Source organism: Cygnus atratus, chromosome 9, assembly GCF_013377495.2.
Source record: "Cygnus atratus isolate AKBS03 ecotype Queensland, Australia chromosome 9, CAtr_DNAZoo_HiC_assembly, whole genome shotgun sequence".
NCBI lineage: Eukaryota > Metazoa > Chordata > Aves > Anseriformes > Anatidae > Cygnus > Cygnus atratus.
Window position 1 is genome coordinate 13,376,414 of NC_066370.1, and position 18,690 is coordinate 13,395,103.

An 18,690-nucleotide genomic window follows, 5' to 3' on the forward strand; every position below is an offset into this window, starting at 1 on the left:
GGAGTCTGGTTGTTTGCATTTTACAAGGTCGTCTGCTAAGCTTTCTTATCACTGCAAGCATATTTCAATACCACATTCCTTACCTTTAAACAATGTAACTCTATGCAAAAACATTTTTATTCCCACACTTCTAACAGCACGGGGGGCCGGAAAGTAGTTCGGCACCGGGCACACACACAGGGAAAGGCGAACTGCTGCCCCTTCTTTATTATACTGAGCAAATGTGAGCATAACTCTTTTTTTTTTTTAACAGCTCTTGTGGAGAGTTGTGTTCAGGGAGATAATTATAATTCAGTGTAGGAGGAAAATACAGATGTGAAATTATCATAATTCCTTCCTACAGCTGAATTCCTTGGAAAAACACAGGTGATGAATCCAACCATCCGTAAAAGTGAAGCAATAAAACAAGGAAGATAAAAGGTACCTCACACCTTTCAGGCAGAAATGCACATGCTAATTTATGTATTTAATATATGAACTATGCATCTGATCACTAAAATTTATCCCAGAAAGCCATGGCCAAGGAGCTTCAAGTGAAAGGCCATAAATGTCACAGAGTCCTGGCCCACAGAAGAGGCAGACCTCAGATTCAAGCCTAGAATTGTAGCTGTTATATGGTGCCCCCGTTTGCTACTGCTGCCACAGCTTTAAAATCTCAAATCAAAATAGTGGGAGGCCATATTTTGACTCTTTTTCTCTTAAACCCAGATAACCTTGGAGCAAATGAAACATAAGGAAAAGCTGGGAATTGTGTGCAAAGAAGCAAGGGGAGAGAGAGTACTATTTTCCAGGAAAAGTAAGAAACCATGTAGTTTAATGATCAGGCCAAAGTCTGGATAAATTATAATTACTTCTCTTGTTTATTTCTTAGGTTCCATTTATTTACATTATTTATGTCTGTTTTTACCAGTTTGTTTTGTTTTTTTAATTATGTTGAATGTCTTTTCATCCCAGGATCATGAGGTGGTAGCTGTAGTCAGGAGGAGGCTGCCTGCCAGCAGCACAGCAACATTTGTTGTTATTGCAGCTATGGATAAAAATAAGAACTGAATACCACAAACCAATTGATACAGAAACACATAATCAGTAGTGAGCTACTTTGTTTCTCTAACAGAAAATACAAGTTTCATTCACAGGCACTCAGATAACCCCATGCAGGAGGACAGCCACAAGTTTCCTGATGACAAGGGAAAATGACTTCTCCAAAGCCAGCGAGAGTACTGGTTGTGGAAAGTCAACAAGCTCAGTGGATGAACACATTTGGCTTTGTTCTTTCCTGTGCCAGCAGGTAGTCCCTCCAAGTCTCTCTGGCCTTCCTTTTCCTCCAGTGACTTTGGCGATTCCCCCTACTTTCTTCTACTGGAAGCTGGAGGACCTTGTACATGGCAGAAGCAGTATTTTGGACGGCACATACTCTCTCTGTCCACAGCCTGTCCATCCTTTGTGCACTTACCTCTTCTGTCAGCAGAGCTCAGGAGAAACTGTTGCCCCCAACAAGGTGAGGATAGGATAAGCAGGGATGAAGGAGTTGGAACGTTACCAGCATGGAGGCCAGAGTGGATTCACTAGACAAGATTTTTGATACTGCCTTCCAAGATGCAGAAATTCTTCTACAGATCAGAAACCCAGTATCCACCTAACAGCATCTGAGAATCCTTCAGCCCAGCATAATTCCACATCAGCAACAATTGCAGAGATGCTCCAGTTTTGGATTGATCTTGTAAGCCATGCAGGCACAGTATTGATGGCTTCTGTCCCAAATTCTACCCCATTCACATGAACAGGATCAGCTTCCAACCCCACCCCACTCCCCTGATAAGCAGATGCTGTTAGCACCTTGCCGGCAAAGAGGCAGGAAGAGGCATTAAAATGTTAGCCCAACATGTTATCCAAATAGCAGCTCATCTGAAAGTGGTAGGCAGGGGTGGCCTGGAAGTTGCCATTTACACCATGTTAATCCAAGTCTTGTAACTGATATAAAATAAGGAAGGAAACAACAGTAGTCACTAGTAGGTGCTGTTGTATTAACTTATTACCTGACCCAGAGCACTGTGGTGTTTGCATCCCTTCAAGGGACTCAATATATTCACTCCCCAGCCACTCTTTGTATGTCCTCCTCTCTTTTACAGGCACGATCTGAACAGCAGAATCCTTAAAGATCAAGTTTTTTCCTTGGAAAGTTGAAGAATCAAACATTTTGAATCCATTTCCATTGCTGTCATTTCCAAAATAGTCCTAACAAGAATGCAAAATTTTCAGCATTTTGCAAGATTAAGTGCTACATTTCTCTAGTACAACATGAAAGGTGATAGGAACTATTTAGCAGATACTAACACACAACTGCAGAATCTGTGTTTGCTTTTAGTGTCTACTATATAATCTACTCCAGTAGATTATATACAGAATCCTGTCATTGGCAATTACAAGAATTTTGGTTCTTGTTACTATCTAGAAAGAGCTGTACTTTTAAAACATTCTTCTGTGCAAATATTATTGAGTAACACAGGGTTTGATTGCCTGGGAGTGACCAAAAACCCAGCACAGAGATACCCAGTATTGCTTTTAAACTAGTCAACTACAGTATTGACAGGAATCTAGCTGTGGCAGCCAGGTATGGTCTGCCTAGTTGGTTTACATATACATGACTGCAGTGTAAATATGCCCAGCAACATTCTGTTACTATATGCTGTTGCATTGCTAGGAAAATTCCAATATGGAAAAGTTTTGGTGTGTACTGTTAGACTTAAAAGTCATTCAGTTTGGGAAAATACCTTAAGTTCCAGGAAAGTTACTACTGAAACCATCGGCTGAGTGAAAAGTTGAAATCTCTTGTGCACCAGAGTGGTTTTACCAGGAGAACTACAAGGGATGCATTTTACCTTCTCCCTCCCACTCCAAAAGGACTCTGCGCGGTGCACATGTTACCAGTCCCATGACATAGGGGACATAATACAGCAGTACAGCCTTACTGTCTTTATCCTTGGTCTGTGTTAGACCATATCAAACTCCCCCATAGAGTAAATGTGTAATTAATACCTGGGCCTTGTCCAGTAGTCCATATACAGCAAAAATGTTGGTATCTGGGTGAACCACAATGGCCTGAGCTGGCACCCGAGCCAGGTGACACTGAGCAAACTGGGTGACTTCAGCACGGGCACCATTTCGACACAGTAACTGGAAATCACTGGACTTCAAGTTCCTGGCCCAACTTTCAGTGTTCTTACCTGAAAGAAGAAACTAGTCACTGTCACACTCGTTGAATGCTTTAGAGCAATAATGCTCAAGAAAAATAACTGAATTATAATAAAGAGACATGTAAAACTAAATACCATCTGTGTTCTCAAACACGGTCGAGTGCTTCACAAAGGCCACATCCCCAGAGTCCTGTGCCAGGCACCTTTAGGAAATGTGAAATAGAAGTTCAGTTCAAAGCATCTTTATTGGGACCACATAATTTCTAATAACCAACAGATTTAGGAATCAGTTTTGCATAAGTTCCTGCAAATAAATCCACTGGACCCTAAAGTAATGAGGAAAAACATAACATGAAGTGAAACATCTTGAAATGAGAGAAAACTAACATCTTTGCAAGGTTTAAAAAATAAATAAAGAATTTCAAGAGAGTAATACAGCAGGAAATAATGATTCATAATGGTGTGAGAAAGGACAATAAAAAGGGCCAACATTAGATAAGCAAAGGAACAGAAGATGTGTGATACTCAGCGCTGTATTCCCCAATTGGTAACAACAGCTTTCACACCTTCCTTTTAAAACACATACAAAGTATATGTCATTGAGACTTATGTTTTCAGGAAGCATTGCCTAAAACAGGATCATTAAGCCCACCGATGAGGAAGACGTGAAGCTGTAACTGAGCAAGGATTACATAGTACCAAACATGAAGAAAAATTTTTCATGTTAACAATTACCGAAAATAAATTCTGCATGTACCTGGTTAAACATGAACAGTTATAATCAAGGATATTATTACCACAGAGCTGACACTGTCATGCAGAGAACCTGGTATGTGCTGTTCAGTGCATTCCCCATCAGAAGAGATTGTTTCCAACAGACTTTTTAGTCAGCTGTGGAGTTTAACTTGCTTCAAGCAGTGGGATATACACAAACTGAAAGACCTCTCACACCCCATCAGGTTAGTCTGAAAATATCCAGAGTTGAAGGAATCTGGAAACCTGAGGCTGAATTTTAACTTCACGTCAGTCACCTTCCATACATAACTCATTCTTATTTCAGAGATCACTTAAAGCGTTACAGCTAGACCCATCCATTCCTCGTAGCAGATTGCTGCCCTCCATTTTTGCCTCACATCCTAACTAATCTTTAAATCTTTTAAATTAATCTTTGAAGGCTCCAAGTCTTTGGGTATGGCTTATTCATTTGGTGACTGGTAGCTAGCTCTGTTAATCTGTGAAGTATAGCAGAGGATACAGTTTGCCTGTAAGGCATGTACCACAGCAAAGCAACTGGCCATAGCTAAATAGATTTGTGAAAAAAAGCTAAGTCCAGCACTTGAATATTTAAACGGCAGCTGCTGTTCAAGTCTCCTCCCCTGAAGGAAGACAACCACTCACTGCCAGCTCTGTTACATGCACCATTACCGTCAGAGGTGAAGGTCAGGAAAAAGAATTGTTACTTCCCTATCTACCCAAAGACTCAGGGCTTCGAAACTGTTAATGACCTCATATGTAGATGTCCACTGTTACACAGTAAGTATTTATTTTATTTGTTATTATGTATTTATTCCATTTCACACTATTTCCAACCCCATACCTTGTTCTGAAGAGGATTTGATATTTGAACATAGCTGCTCATACCGTTCAGAAACCTATTTTTGCATACAGCTACAAATGGGTAAGTGAAGAGACGCACACAGAACTCCCTGTTTCTAGCTTGCCACGCTCAGCGCAGACTCTCAGCAGCCAGACCCTGACTACCATTTGCCTCCTTCCTTGCATAAACTCGTTATGGATGACCTGACCAGAGCAGTAGACTGCCATACTATAAAGCAACATTGGAGACTGATGACAATGCACATGCTCCTCACTAGGTGGGTGTCTTTTGCTCTGGAAAGAGAAACATGGATTTGGCTGTTGGTCGTCTGTTTGGCTGTGGGCCAGGAAGCTAGAAAATATACATATATACATAAATAATAGCTCTGATATACACGTACACACACGCATCTCCGCATTGCTATGACCAGCACAGCATCTTACAAAGGGGAAGGCTGCTGCTGTTTCCAATAGGCTGTTTTTAAAAAGAATTATCCTTTTTGCTAACTGGGATGCAGAACAGTTCCTCATTGTGTTCTGACAAACTGACGGAGTAAATAACCACCATATGTATTAATTACCTGAAGGCTCCACTGTAGCTGTAATAACGTTCTTGGCTACTTGCACTGCATTTATTGTTTCCACTATCATCTCCAATGCACAGTTGACAGAGTTTTGATGGGTAATTATCCTGATTAGCTGAAGGCACACAGCTTGCAGAGAAAAACTCACTCACAGCTTAAAAAAATAAATACAAAAAACAATATAGTTGAATAAAAAAATCAATATAAGTTGAAGGCACAGCTCTTCACAACAAAGGGTAGTTACACTGTCATGAAGTTATAACCAACACTGGTTTTAGCAGAACACTAGAAACATGAGTTATAGCTATTTTACTGGAATTCATAAATTAAAACTTCTAAAATATTTTCAAAGCATCATCTAACTGATTATGTAATGAAAGTAAATAGCTCCCTGGAAGACAGGAAATGTACAAGCAAATTTAGAACCCAGAGACCTACACTTATAGAACCTTTGCTAGTTCTGCTACATTACTCCACTACTACAAAAAGGTTGAAGATAAATGCAATAAAATTCAGGACAAGAATACATTGTTTAATGCAATGACATCCCAGAGCCAGAAGTATTACCTAGAGGGGATACATCTGTATCCTGTTATTGACATCTGACTTGCGTCCATATCCTCAAGCAAGAGCTGAGATGGACACGTGCAAAAGCAGGGTTTTCAACACTATATGATAAAGTTGATTAAATTAAAAAAAAAAGAGAGAGACACTTCAATTACATTTCTGAAGATCGGAATAAACCTTTGTAGTTTGGTACACTGGAGGCCAGGACTACCATTGAGATGGATCTGGACAAACTGGAAAAACACACTGACAGGAATCTTGAAAGGTGAACGCAGAATCCTGCTTTTAGGTTGGAATAACCCCGTGAGAGGCTGAAAAGCAGCTCATAAAAAAAAGGACCGGAGGGTCCAAGTAGAAAACAAGTTGACCAAGAGTTAGGATTCTGCTTTTTTGTCAATGAAGGCTAACAGACAGAAATGACAGCAAGGAAAATTTTGATTAGGTATAAGGAAAAATTCTTTACACCAAGGATCATCCAAAACTGGGACAAGGGCCCAGACAGACTGTAGAATCTCCGTCTTCAGAGTTGCTCAAAACTTGCCTGGACATGACCCTAGGCAATCTGATCTAACTGGACATGCTTTGAGCAGTGGACTGGACTACATGACCCTTCCAACCTGAATTAGCCAACAATTTTTTTGACAAAGGAAAGAGAGAAAGGAATCCTTTCTTCTTACATCTGTTAAATTTAACATTCTCAATATGACCCCTCCATTAGTCTAATCATGTGGCAAACTTAAAATTTGCCAAATTGTTACATTAAAAATGCAGCACCCCTTCGCAAACAAATTAGCTTAATATAGAGCTGTGCAATATCGAAACTGTACTTTCCTAGTGGAAGTTTGTAATTGGATTATTACTGTATTTTTGATATATGGTACCATCATCTTACCTTGAGGAATATTGCAGTCTCTGGGCTTAATAATGCCCTTCTTAATTAGCATACCAATGGGGATATTCCATCCAGCTGTTCTCCCCAGTCCTGTGTGGCAGGACTTCTTCCCTTTCAGGTCACTGATGGTGAATGCATTGGATGGATTCCGTTTCACTAGTGCCACAGCATAGTATGCATTGCTGTTGTCATCAGCTTGCAGAAAAAAAAAAAAATGTATTATTGCTTTCCTTAATCATTCCCACTGCTTAATGACAATGTACATAACCATTACACTTATCTGGTGCCAACTTCAATTGCACTGACAATCAGCCAGTCAGGAACTATGAACACACACAATTATCTTCATTTGTCTACTCCACAATGTTGCATTCATTCATGGCCTATATGCTTGAACTGAGTAAACTACAGAGGAATACAAGCATTTTGTTAATGCTAGTTATGTACATAACCTTCAAAAATGGCATTTGAGTCATTAGTGACTTAACAAAACTGCTCTAAGAAGTTGTTTTTAACGTGACAAATCAAACCTGTGTTACAATTTCCATGAGTTTTGCAGCACATTGAAATTCTGCCTTATTGACATAACACCCATAAGCTCTCTTTTCATCAATGACTATGAAGTAGCCATGTTGATGAGGAGTAATTTGTTTTTAACTGGAATCTATTGGGTAATTTCTGTATTGTTCTTATTAAAGTTACTTTGATTTTGTGAATACTCATTTTTCCAATGCAGAATTGGAAAGACAAATAGATATGTGTAAGACTTGAAACTGCAGAAGACTCATCCTGGTCCACCAGCAGGACACAAAAAAGTTGCCACAAACTCATTGTAGGAACCCAACCCATACTTATTTCCTCCTCTGTCCATGATGTGATGACAATAATATTTATTTCCTCTGCAAATAGCTTTTCTAGCAAGGCCTGGGAACAGAGGCTGTGCTCTCAGAGCTGTTTTCAAACTGGGAAAATAAGGCCTATATTTATATTTCCTGACCTTCTTACCAGAGTAACTTTCTCCGGCAGCTGGTACAAGGCCATATGTCTTCCCAGCTGTGTAAATATCAGCTCCACCCAGAGCTACAGCATCACTTTCCTTTTTCTGAAAAATAAAATATACGATTTCTGTGAAAAAACAGCAGACACCTTCCCTGCTACAATGATGACAAAGAACTCCAGCACCATACCCGTTGCATCTCAACAGATAAGTCTGGTAGCAAACAAGCAATCTGCTGCTAACTAAACCCCCCCCAAACATGAGTAAAGCATCCATGAAAGGAGCTTTCAGACAAAGGCTAGAGCTAGATGGGCAACAATACCTTTGTTACCCTGGAAGAGCAGCAGGGTTCAGGCCCATCCATACCATACGAGTTACAGATCACCCCCTTGAAATCCAACATTGCCTAATCATCACCTAAGAGCACATCTCTCTAAATCCTACCTAGAGAGAGCAGCTTGTGTTAATTGGTTTATTGCATAAGGCTCGTAGCAGCCTACCTGGATCAGCTCCATGCACTCTTCTTTTGTCTTGGCTGAAATACACTGGATTGCTGGTTTCAAATTTTTTTTCCTAAAAGCAGTAGCCATTTCAGCACATTTCCAAATCTCCTCAGTTGAAATAACACACCAGTTCAGGCTTTCTGGCAATGCTGCAGAAAATTGGAAAGGAAGTATTACAGTTCACTTCTTTTGTAAAAGAGGAGGCGGCATACATACTGCTCCACTGTCACATATGTCATACATGTTATCTAAAATGTTCAGTTCTGTGTTTCCCCTCCCTCTAGCTTAGACTTACACCTGCTTCAGGTACCACAGAGGTCTCCAGACTAGTGGTATGCCCACACTACAAATCTATCCAGTATGAAAGAACAAGAACTCCTGTGACTGATGATTACTAAGCACAGCTACAAGGTGTTAATTGTTTGCAGTCTACTCTCTTAAGAGTGCAGCAAAAACCACACTGAACACGTTCTTCCTCATACCTAACAGTCACTGAGCAGCCCCCAAAAGAGACAAGTCCTGGAGGTCAGGGGCTTTGCCACAGCACAGAGCATGTCTGGGAGGTTCAGTGGCCATAATTATTTACCTGTGTTTCTGAGTATCCCAGAATACACATCAATTCATTTCTATGTTCTTCTGATAGTATAAAAGACCACAACAGACCAACCTGAGGACTTACAGTAACACATTACTGGTTCCCCTCTCTTGTGGGTAAGAAATGGAGTACCAGGTAGCAGTAACAGTTTACCAGATTTATGTCTCGCATATAACAAAAAGACTAGAAAACGTCTACATCCTGTGACACAAAATGGGCCTATTTGCCCAGGAAAGCATTCTGCAATGTGATACTGTTTCTAGGTCAAAATCTGTCCTTTCTCCATGCTTGAAGATTAGATTGGCATCTTGCCATAAACCTCAAGAATCAGATGAAGACAATGCAGAATAAGGATGGTCTCCATTATCAGCTATTTTTGTTCATGGTTTTCAAGAGCAAACCAAAGACAACTTACTGTTCGGGTCACAGCTCAAGCCTTCCATGACATGAAGATATTCATCACCCAACCATGCCTGGTAATTCTGAGATGTGATTGCAATGAGCTCTGTGGTGGAGTCTCTGAATATAAGATTCTGGGCACCATAGGCTGTGGAGTCAAACATCTGAAACTTTGTGCCTGCACCATTGAATCTTTGCTGTAATGTTAAAGAAAGAAAAATACCTGTCACACATTCCTCTGCCTAGTATCACGTCTGTGATGACATAGTTCATGTGCAGGAGAAAATCTGTTGCCTACAGAACAGACAAACAACTAAGATTTTCTTTACTGAAAATCCACAGGTTAAGAATTAGTGAACGGGGGAAAAAAACAGCCAAAACAAAAGATCAAGTAATTTTCAACATCCCTGAGTCTTTGAGGGCAAAAATGACCTCCTACATCCCACTCTGCAAAATTCCCTTCGGGACCTACTGATGCTGAGTGCCTCCCACACTCCTTCAAACCCCACAGAGCTGAAGGTGCCCAGATATCCTGTCTTCAACTCAGCCAGGTGGGTGGGAGAAACCTTCTCAAATGCAATGCATTGATGAAAAATGGTGTCCTACTTGTCCCTGGTTCAGGAGCTGGAAGACAACTGTCCCATCTGTGTCAGGCCGTACTACCACAGCACGAGCTGGGATTCGGGCCAGGTGGCAGGTTCTCCACTCTGTCACATCAGCCGTGCTACCGTCGCGGCACAGAAGCTGGAAGTCCTGGGAACGAAGATTCTGGGCCCAAGAAGAAAGAGTTTTTCCTGAAATCAGACAGAAAATGTGTATGGAATGGATATCAGGCAGGGCTGATAACTCTGGCTCCAAGTCTGCTCTAAGCATCACATGCACATGTGGAGCAGAACACAGCTCTCCTGACCATCTTTGAAATATTCCTGACTACAACATAACCTATGCACCTTAGTCTTGTATCTCCAATAAGACAATACACAGTCTAACACTTGTCTGACTGCACTGAACTGTACTGTGGCCTGCAATGGTACCCGGAGCATTCCTAAGTCTAGGAATACAGACTTATTTATTTATTTATTCCCCTTCCACTTCTTGACTTCCTGCTGAAACCACTGGGTAGCCACAAGCCACATTTACATTTGTAACAGCCTGGGTATAAAACCAAGACTTTAGTGCTGCTTTTGTTCATGATTTTCAAGAGGAAACCAAAGACAACACTCCCTTTCCACAAGCAGCTAAGGATTCCACCTCTCACCCTTACTGAAGCTAGCAAGTGTTAGAAAAAAAAAATCAATCACCTATCTCCTGGTGCATACATATATGTGGGTACATCTACTTTCGCTATTAAAGCATTTTGCTTGATGACTCGATTCAAAATAAATCAAACATCTGACATTATGCTGTCATCACAGGCACTGTACTTCAGAGCTTGCAGCCACTGCTCAACAAACTTACCATCAGTGTATTCAGGAACCGTGCTGTGCTTCACGAAAGCAACTGCTCCAGCATCTTCAGCCAAACACCTAATAAATGCAAATATTAATAAGCATGATGAAGCACAGCTTCCATGCACTGAGCACTGCCGACTGACAGCCAGAGAACTGTGTGCTGTGTTCCATCAGCCAGCAGACACTGACCTATTTCCTTGTGCTGAGAGTTTAGCTCAAGGCAGAGACTAGGGGCTGACAGAGCATGAAGTAAACTACTGCTCTCATTTGGTGAACACGGACAACATGTTCTGTGCTGCCTCGGACAAATATCACGACTGTGGGAGAGTTTTCTGTCTAATGCAGTCACAGAATCCTTTGGGGAACTACAAAGAGGGGAGCAAGTGCTTCCCAGGAGTAAACTATATCCCTACTCAGTCAGTGCTATTACTCAGGGACTGGGAACTGCAATGCAGCATGCAGACAAGAAGACGGAAAATAGAGCAAAGACTGGTGTGCGAAAATGGAGGGCAGAGAATTCAGAGAATTGTCATGAGAATTCAGTGTAATTGAGGGGAGATAACTCTGAAATAGCTGTGTAGGGTGGCAGTTCAGCTCTCAAATTCTAAGGGTCATCAGGTTTTACTACTTTTACAAACTGCTGAAACAAACATCCAAGACTTGTGTCAACAGTTACTGGACCAAGCAAACAGCAATGGGATTTCGCTGACCAGTACAAGTGCTAAATATCTAATTTAAACATTCACACCTGAAATAGTGGGTTTAGAATTACTTTTAATAAATCTCTAGGTTCAAATCGTGGTCATCCTAACACTAGAGAAGATTTTCTAATGGGGTCAGCTGGGAAGTTCTCTGGCTTCAGTTTCCTGACAGTGAGGTCTGCACACTATGGCTATGGATAGAGATAAAAAGAAACAGAGTCATGATTTTTACCTGAAAGCCCCACTGTAGTCATAGTATTGTTCTTGTGAATTTCCTTGGCATTTGTTCTGCCCAGACAAATCCCCTTTGCAGAGCTGACAGAGGGATTTGGGATAATTTACACTATTTGCTCCAGGAACACAGCTCGCACTGAAATAGTCACTAACAGCTAAAAGTAAAGTTAGAAGAGACATTTTTTACAATGAATAAACAATATCCCACAACATCATTCAAAAACATATACACAGTACATCTCTTAAAATGGTTAAAGAAATACATTCTGTTCTTAAAAGAGTTTCCTTTCCAAGTTTAAAAAAAATTGTCATTTTCATCAGACCTATGTTAGGTCTGCTCCATCTTAAAAGGAGCATCCAAAACACCAAGGAACAAAACAGCAAATAGAACCACACATTTCTGTCCGTGTGCTGGGGTCCCAAGAACATACAGAAAGATATTGCTGAAGAACAGATATTTGCCCTCTAACTCTTACCTTTTGGAAGGTCACATCCCATTGCTGTGAGGTGCCCACTGTCAATTAGATAACCCACTGGCACATCCCAGCCAGCAGTTCTGTTGATGCCTGTGTGACACGAACTGATACCTTTCAAGCTGTTGATGGTGATATTGGAGCCTTTCTTTACTACAGCCACAGCATAGTATGAAGTTCCAATCTCTGCAACACAGGAAGAAAAAGGAGCAAATAAAAGTGGCATGTGTCACTGTAATGCTGCTGTGAGGTTGATTTGTGGCCTCTTGTGTTTTTCGCACCCCTGTTGAGAACCTGCTGACTGTGGGTACATATTCCCCATTATCTTTGTGGCGTGAAATGTCTTAAAGGCCACAAGCAACCTACTCTAACTTTGAAAGTCACCCTGCATAAGAAAAATGTGGTATTAAGTAAACCAACAGTTATTTTGTATGATTATACCTTGATCGTATACTTCCCCAACCACAGGTTTCAGACCATGCTCCTTCCCAGCCTGGTAAATCAAACGACCATTCAGCGTCACTGCATCTGCCAAATAATCCTGTGCGGACACAAAGTCAGAATGCATATTGAAGCTTAGTTATTAATATTTATTAACAGTCAGAGACAGAGTATTCATGAATTTAAGAGAAGAGTTCAACATCTATGGGAGCTCTTTCCTCCACAAAGTTCTTTTAAGTACACTCAGAAATTACTGAAGAACAATTACTGAGAGGGATTTTACAACTTCAAAACTGCCTTCCTTCAGAAACAGTGCAGAAGCCAGCCCTGGACCATGACGGCCTCACTAGTCTTCACAGTCCAAAGGAACCTTAGAAATGGATCTGCGTTTTCTTCCTGCAGCTCTGTGACAGATCTTAAGGCCAATCAATTAGGAGTTTCATTTATCACTAGCTAGTGCCCCAAAGCCTGAAGATTTAAATAAAGTAAATATACTTTTGAGTTTACACACAGATTGTTTGAAGTGATGTGTTCTGGGGACACAAAATTTGAATGCCAAAGTGTGCGCTCAAAAATAGCTGTGAAACCTGTTGGCTTGTACCTCAACAGACAAACAACCACACATTTGCAGGGGGTAGAGGAGCAGATGGCAGCTGAGCCTTTGAGCTCCCTTTAGATGAAAAGCCCCCTATCAATAGCTTGTGACTAAACCCCAGCGTATAAAACACAACACGGGAGAGAAAAAATGTCTATTGTATTTAACCTTCAGTAGTTTACAGCCTACAGACCTTAGCTCCTTTAAGTGCATACAATCACATCTGTGGTGGCACAGCAGGAACAGTGTGGGTATTTCTTTTTGAAGCAAGGATTTGCCAATGCATCTAACAAAAGCACGGGATAATTCACATAGAATTTCTGATTAATATATATGCAATGGGAATGTGAATTAATTATTTTCAAAAGGACTTCCATTTCTGTGTCACAACCCTTGAGGATTACCTATAGAAGTGTTTCAACACCTGCTGAAGAGTATGACCAAATTAAATATTGCCAGGGTCCCTAGATTAATATTTAGTCATTTCTCAATTTTTAAACATCTTCAATGAAAAATAAGTGTTTTACTTTATCCATGTGCTAACACATTCACAGAACTAAGTCCAAGTTATGTAGTGTTATAAAACAGCATATCTCTGCCTCTTCAGCCTTTGTGTCCCATCCCCTTTTTGGCTTCAAAGAGCAGAGTTCAGTGCAGATGCAGACTCAGGGGTTCCATACAGCCCTATTCAGAGTAGGCCAGTTTAAACATTTAGTAGATTATTACAAGAAGAAAGAGGTCTTAAGGACAAAGTCTTGCCTGAAGCCTTACAGAGAAGATTCATTTTATCAGAAAACTACTTACTCATGTTTTCCACCTACAGGGTTCTGAGTTCATCTAATCAAGTTTTCTAACAAGATGCACAAAGACTATAATTAACATGTGCATCCATATTCCCCTTCCCTCACACTCTGCCAGTGAAGACAGCCATGACTACCTGCCTTCACATTTCCTCCAATATCCCCTTGTTGCCTCTCACTGCCTCCTAACGGGGGAATTGTTTTCCAAACACCATTTTGCAAAGCCACATGTTTACAGTCTTTAAAGTCTTCCCCAGAGCTGAACTCTTTTCCCCAAACTGAGCATGCTCTGGGCAGCTGAATTAATACAGCTGAGTTTGCATGTCCTCTGCTCACCCTACTTGCTGCTTTGTCTCCCTCTTGTACCCTGTTTGGTATTGGGATATCTGGCTTTATACTCATTTGTATATAAAATTTCCATGCTGAGATCCTGAAAAAGGAGTATTATCCAGAGTTTACTAAAAGACAATCCACTTAAAGGCTCAGCAGCACAGCTTTAACTGCTGTCTGCATCGTACCACTCCACCCCTTCATAAGTATCTACTAAATAAATCTAACAATTCTGAAATCAAAGATTACTATTTAGGAATGAATATTAAAGACCTTTACTTGCATTCCTAATGACTGGCCATATGTGACTAGCCAAAGAGAAGAGACAGGGCCATTCTGACATTCAGGTCCATATGCATACCGTTATGTCTTTAAAAATATATATACATGCTTTGATTTTTCAAAGACATGAATGCAAGGAAGCATATGGCCATCTGTCCTCATCATCAGACACTCACAGAGCTCTGTACATCACCATGTGGTTTATTTATTAGGCATACAGGGTTATTAAATCACTGACACTTATCACTTACAACTCACCTTGATCATCTGGGTACAGTTAGCAGCTGACCCTCCCTCTGTACATTCTACAGGGGGAAGAATGCCAGCCCCAGCAAAGGCCTTACTCATGTCATTACATTTGGAAAGTTCTTGCTGGGAGACAGTGCACCACCGGACACGTTCCAGGCTGAGAGCTGCAAACACAACACCAAAAGAAAATATTATAAAATAAATTGGTACCTTTATAACAGAGCTTACCATCTGAAGGTTCCCAAAGAGCTAACCTTTCATTTTGTTTCTCTCCCCAAAAATGGGGCTCATTCAACAGCGATTTTTCTCATTTCTCCTGCTTTCATTCAGATTAACATGCACTTAATACTGAAGTTATTTGGACTGAAAACAGGATAGGCTCCAACTCAGATACTAAAACCTGATGGCATTTACTTCTGACACAAGAAATATGAGTATCATGGAACAAGTCAGGGCAGCCAGACTGTTATTAAAACTTTGCAGAACAGGACATCTTTGTCTGTGTTAACTTTTGGGGGCTGTAAGTTTGTGAGTTTCTGCACCATCATTCTTTTCAGAGAAAAGCCTAGTTCTGGCTTGAGGAAGCTTCTCAGATTTGTGTTCTGGAGCCACCATGGAGATGTATATGGCACCATTTGCACAATGTAGTCACTTAACATTGAAGAAAAATTCTTGACTTTTTTTTTTCCTCCCCAAAACTTTCTATTTGCAAAGAATTCTCCTGAACAGATTCCAGGGTCAGAGGTATTGCACGGACAAATGGAGACACATTTAAAATATATGTACCACAACAGAATAATCTTTAGAGAGCACCATTTACTACAAGAACTACTGCTTCCATCTGTCTGATGGAGACACGTCCTGGGACACACACAATCTTTCCTGTTTAGTCAGAGACATCTAAAATGATTATTTAAAATGACATGTAACAAAGCCAAAGAGACTGCCCAGGGACAACTATGTCTCAAAAACCGCAAGTTACAACCTGGAGCCGTGCCCCTTTCCTTGTTGGTCTGAATAATAAAAAAAATAATCATAGGTGCTGAAGAACCTTGCCACTAGACTTATTATGAAAAGTAGAAAAGTAAGCTTGTCTCTTCAAAACACTCTTTCATAGGAGGCTGTTACCACAGTCATGAAAAGGGGTGGGCAGTTCCATGAATGAAAAGACTTGTGTTAAGTAGTGGAGATTCCACTAGTCAGTGAAGAAAGAAAGGTGTCTTTCAGGAGGCTCCAGTGGCTGTCTTGTACATACCAAAGCTACAAACACTTTGTAGGAATATATTACCATGTGCAAGTCGTGCAGCTGTATGTAAAATGTGAGTATGCTTTACACTGAAAAATGGCTACAGGTCATTTTTGTAAGCAGTTGGCACCAAATTCCATTGCTTTTTCTTCAATTTTGACTTTTAAGTTGGAGCGTGCCTGAAGTTATTTGTAACATAGTTTTTTACTAGCTCTAACTGGCCCTCTGCTTCCTCATCATTGTCATGAAGTTGAGACACAACATCTAATTTTTGAATTTTATATGATTCCACTAGCACTCAACAGTAGCTACGTACTTTTTCTGACTCCACAGCTGCAGACTAAACAAGATTGTTGATGCCATAAACTGTTTTCCAACAGGTACGGAAAGAGAGGGCTTGGCTTGCTCCAATTCAGAGTCACACTTGGAAAGCTTACAAGAAGTTTTCACAGTAGCATGTGTAGTAGAGGGAAAAACAAGTTCCCACCTCTGTAGGAGGCGTAGGAATTCGGAGAACCAAGAGGCTTAGCCTCATCTACCCAAGGGAAATCTTCACTATTAATTTACTGGGGCAGGAGGAAAAAAATAGGTTTTCATTGATAAAGGCTTTCCCCCCACACTCCCCAAACACAAGCAACTGGAAATGAAATTGCTCTCTCAGCATCTCAGTATACACGGCTAAGTACCATTCTTCAGTGTCAACATTTTGGCTTTAAACATGAACACACAGGAATAATGCACAAATTGTATAATTGTGTGAAGAAACCATTAGCCACACACGCCTGAAACATGAAACAAAGCTCATTTGGCTCCACGTTTCAGCCTCGATAGTGAAAACACACAAATCTGTTTCTTCCTGCTACCCCCTTCTCTCCCATCTGAGAGAGGTACTTAGTTTGTCCCTTTCAGAACTGCTGGACATTACTCAGCATCTGGCCGGGTACTTTCCTGTAACAATAAATTTCTGTTTCCTTCCTTGAGAATTAATAGATTTGAAGTGGGCTTGAGCACAGAGCAGGTCTGTAGTTAAACTATCTTTCCATTGCCAGTCAAGAACATGTTAAAACAGTAGACAAGACTCTAAACCAAAGTTAATTCACAAACTTGGCCCAAACTCCTTTGCGAAAATAACACTATTGCATTGTTTAACATCTTATCAAAAGGCTACTAATACACTCTCAAAGGTTTTCAACAGAAAATCTAAAAAATAAATAAATGAACTAGGAACACTTCAAAACCAGTGTTCTTTTTCAAAGAACTATGGAGTCCTTCAGAAACAGCATCTACACCTCTAGAGAAATTAAAAGTATTCACCACCAGAACTTGGGATTGACAGGAGAAAGCCAACATGTCACACAGATCATGCTGGATGGAATAAAGCTTTTTATTTATTTATTTATTTAAAAATATTTTTTAAACCAAAAAAACGTCATGGAATTGTATGTACCGGTGAGAAACACATCACTGAGACAAAAGAAGTAGATTCTGTGCTGAGGAAATACAACCGATGAGTCAATGATACTCAATACCATCCATATTATATTGAATATCAACATGATATTCAATATATCCTTGATTTTTCACCCCTCCTATTCTTTCTATTCCTTTTCCTGACCACCTGAAATTGGTTCTGAAATGGCTCTAGTTTTCCTTTGCTCTCTCACATCACATATTAGTCAACCCCAAAGATACCACAACACAACAACATAGTTTTTGGAGGGCACTTACTAGCATGAGCAAAGAGAAGAAGGAAGACATTTCTGGAGTTCTTCATTGCAAAAATCTTTGGGATTTGTGCTTTTTCCAGCCTTCAGAACACCCAAAGAGCAGTGCTTCTGCAAGTTTGCTCTCCCCGGTCTGCTTCTTGGTGAAAATCAGCGGCATTCAATTGCAGGTGCACTTTGTTCTGCAACTTATCTTGCTTACTTTGGCACACGTCACTTCATAATGATCACGGCGGGGGGAGGCCTGGAAAAAAGTCCGCCTCTCTTCACACTGCCTTTACACTTGAAAACAAGTCAGACTAGGAAATTACAAAACATCCAAGGCACCACTGAGGTTGTTACTGCTTTAGCACCACGTATAGACTTAGATAAACAGCTGCACGCTGACTCAGGGGTGTAAGGTAAGGCTGTTTAAATAAATCCTCATCATAAGTACGAGTTCTGTGTATTTCCTAAGTTCTGTGTATTCCCCAAGTGCTGGGGCTCAGGAAGTAAAAGTGGATTGAAGCTAGACACTTTGACAGAGCTGAAGGTCACTTTTCTGTTGCCGTATTCTCAGTTTTGTCATGAATAACAAGGAAACAAGAAACAATAAGGAAGCCTGTGCACTCTACAGGTGGAAGTAGCATGATAACCGTTAGGGTAAGTAATGTGGACTTTAGTCTGAATGTAAAGTGGTATTTAGTGACACCTTGCTAGTACATGACAAAAGCCTTGGAGAAAAGCTCTGTGAAAGTTATTCAGTCATTTCCATATAGGAAAGGGTAATTCCTCAAAGATTTATCCAGCTGAACAGGAAATTTAACTCTATTCCTGATCAGTTAAAAGAGGTGGGGA

The 18,690-nt window shown here is 40.5% G+C and overlaps 1 protein-coding gene across 2 annotated transcripts; it reads right to left on the minus strand.

Annotated features, from left to right (window-relative positions):
• Positions 1-837: 837 nt before the first annotated feature.
• MELTF (melanotransferrin) lies at positions 838-17,924 on the minus strand. 2 transcript variants are annotated; one of them, XM_035544708.1, is made up of 16 exons: positions 17,858-17,924; positions 14,893-15,047; positions 12,628-12,727; positions 12,190-12,372; positions 11,712-11,868; positions 10,786-10,853; positions 9,934-10,121; positions 9,344-9,524; positions 8,331-8,482; positions 7,839-7,935; positions 6,834-7,028; positions 5,372-5,528; positions 3,330-3,397; positions 3,037-3,224; positions 2,037-2,235; positions 838-1,027 (listed from the first exon to the last, which is right to left on the minus strand). In XM_035544708.1, the coding sequence occupies exons 1-16, from the start codon at positions 17,901-17,903 to the stop codon at positions 957-959; spliced, it is 2,205 nt and encodes a 734-aa protein (XP_035400601.1). In that variant the 5' UTR covers positions 17,904-17,924; the 3' UTR covers positions 838-956. The 2 variants fall into 2 exon arrangements, with proteins under 2 accessions (XP_035400601.1, XP_035400600.1); XM_035544707.2 differs by having other exon boundaries at positions 838-2,235.
• Positions 17,925-18,690: the final 766 nt, after the last annotated feature.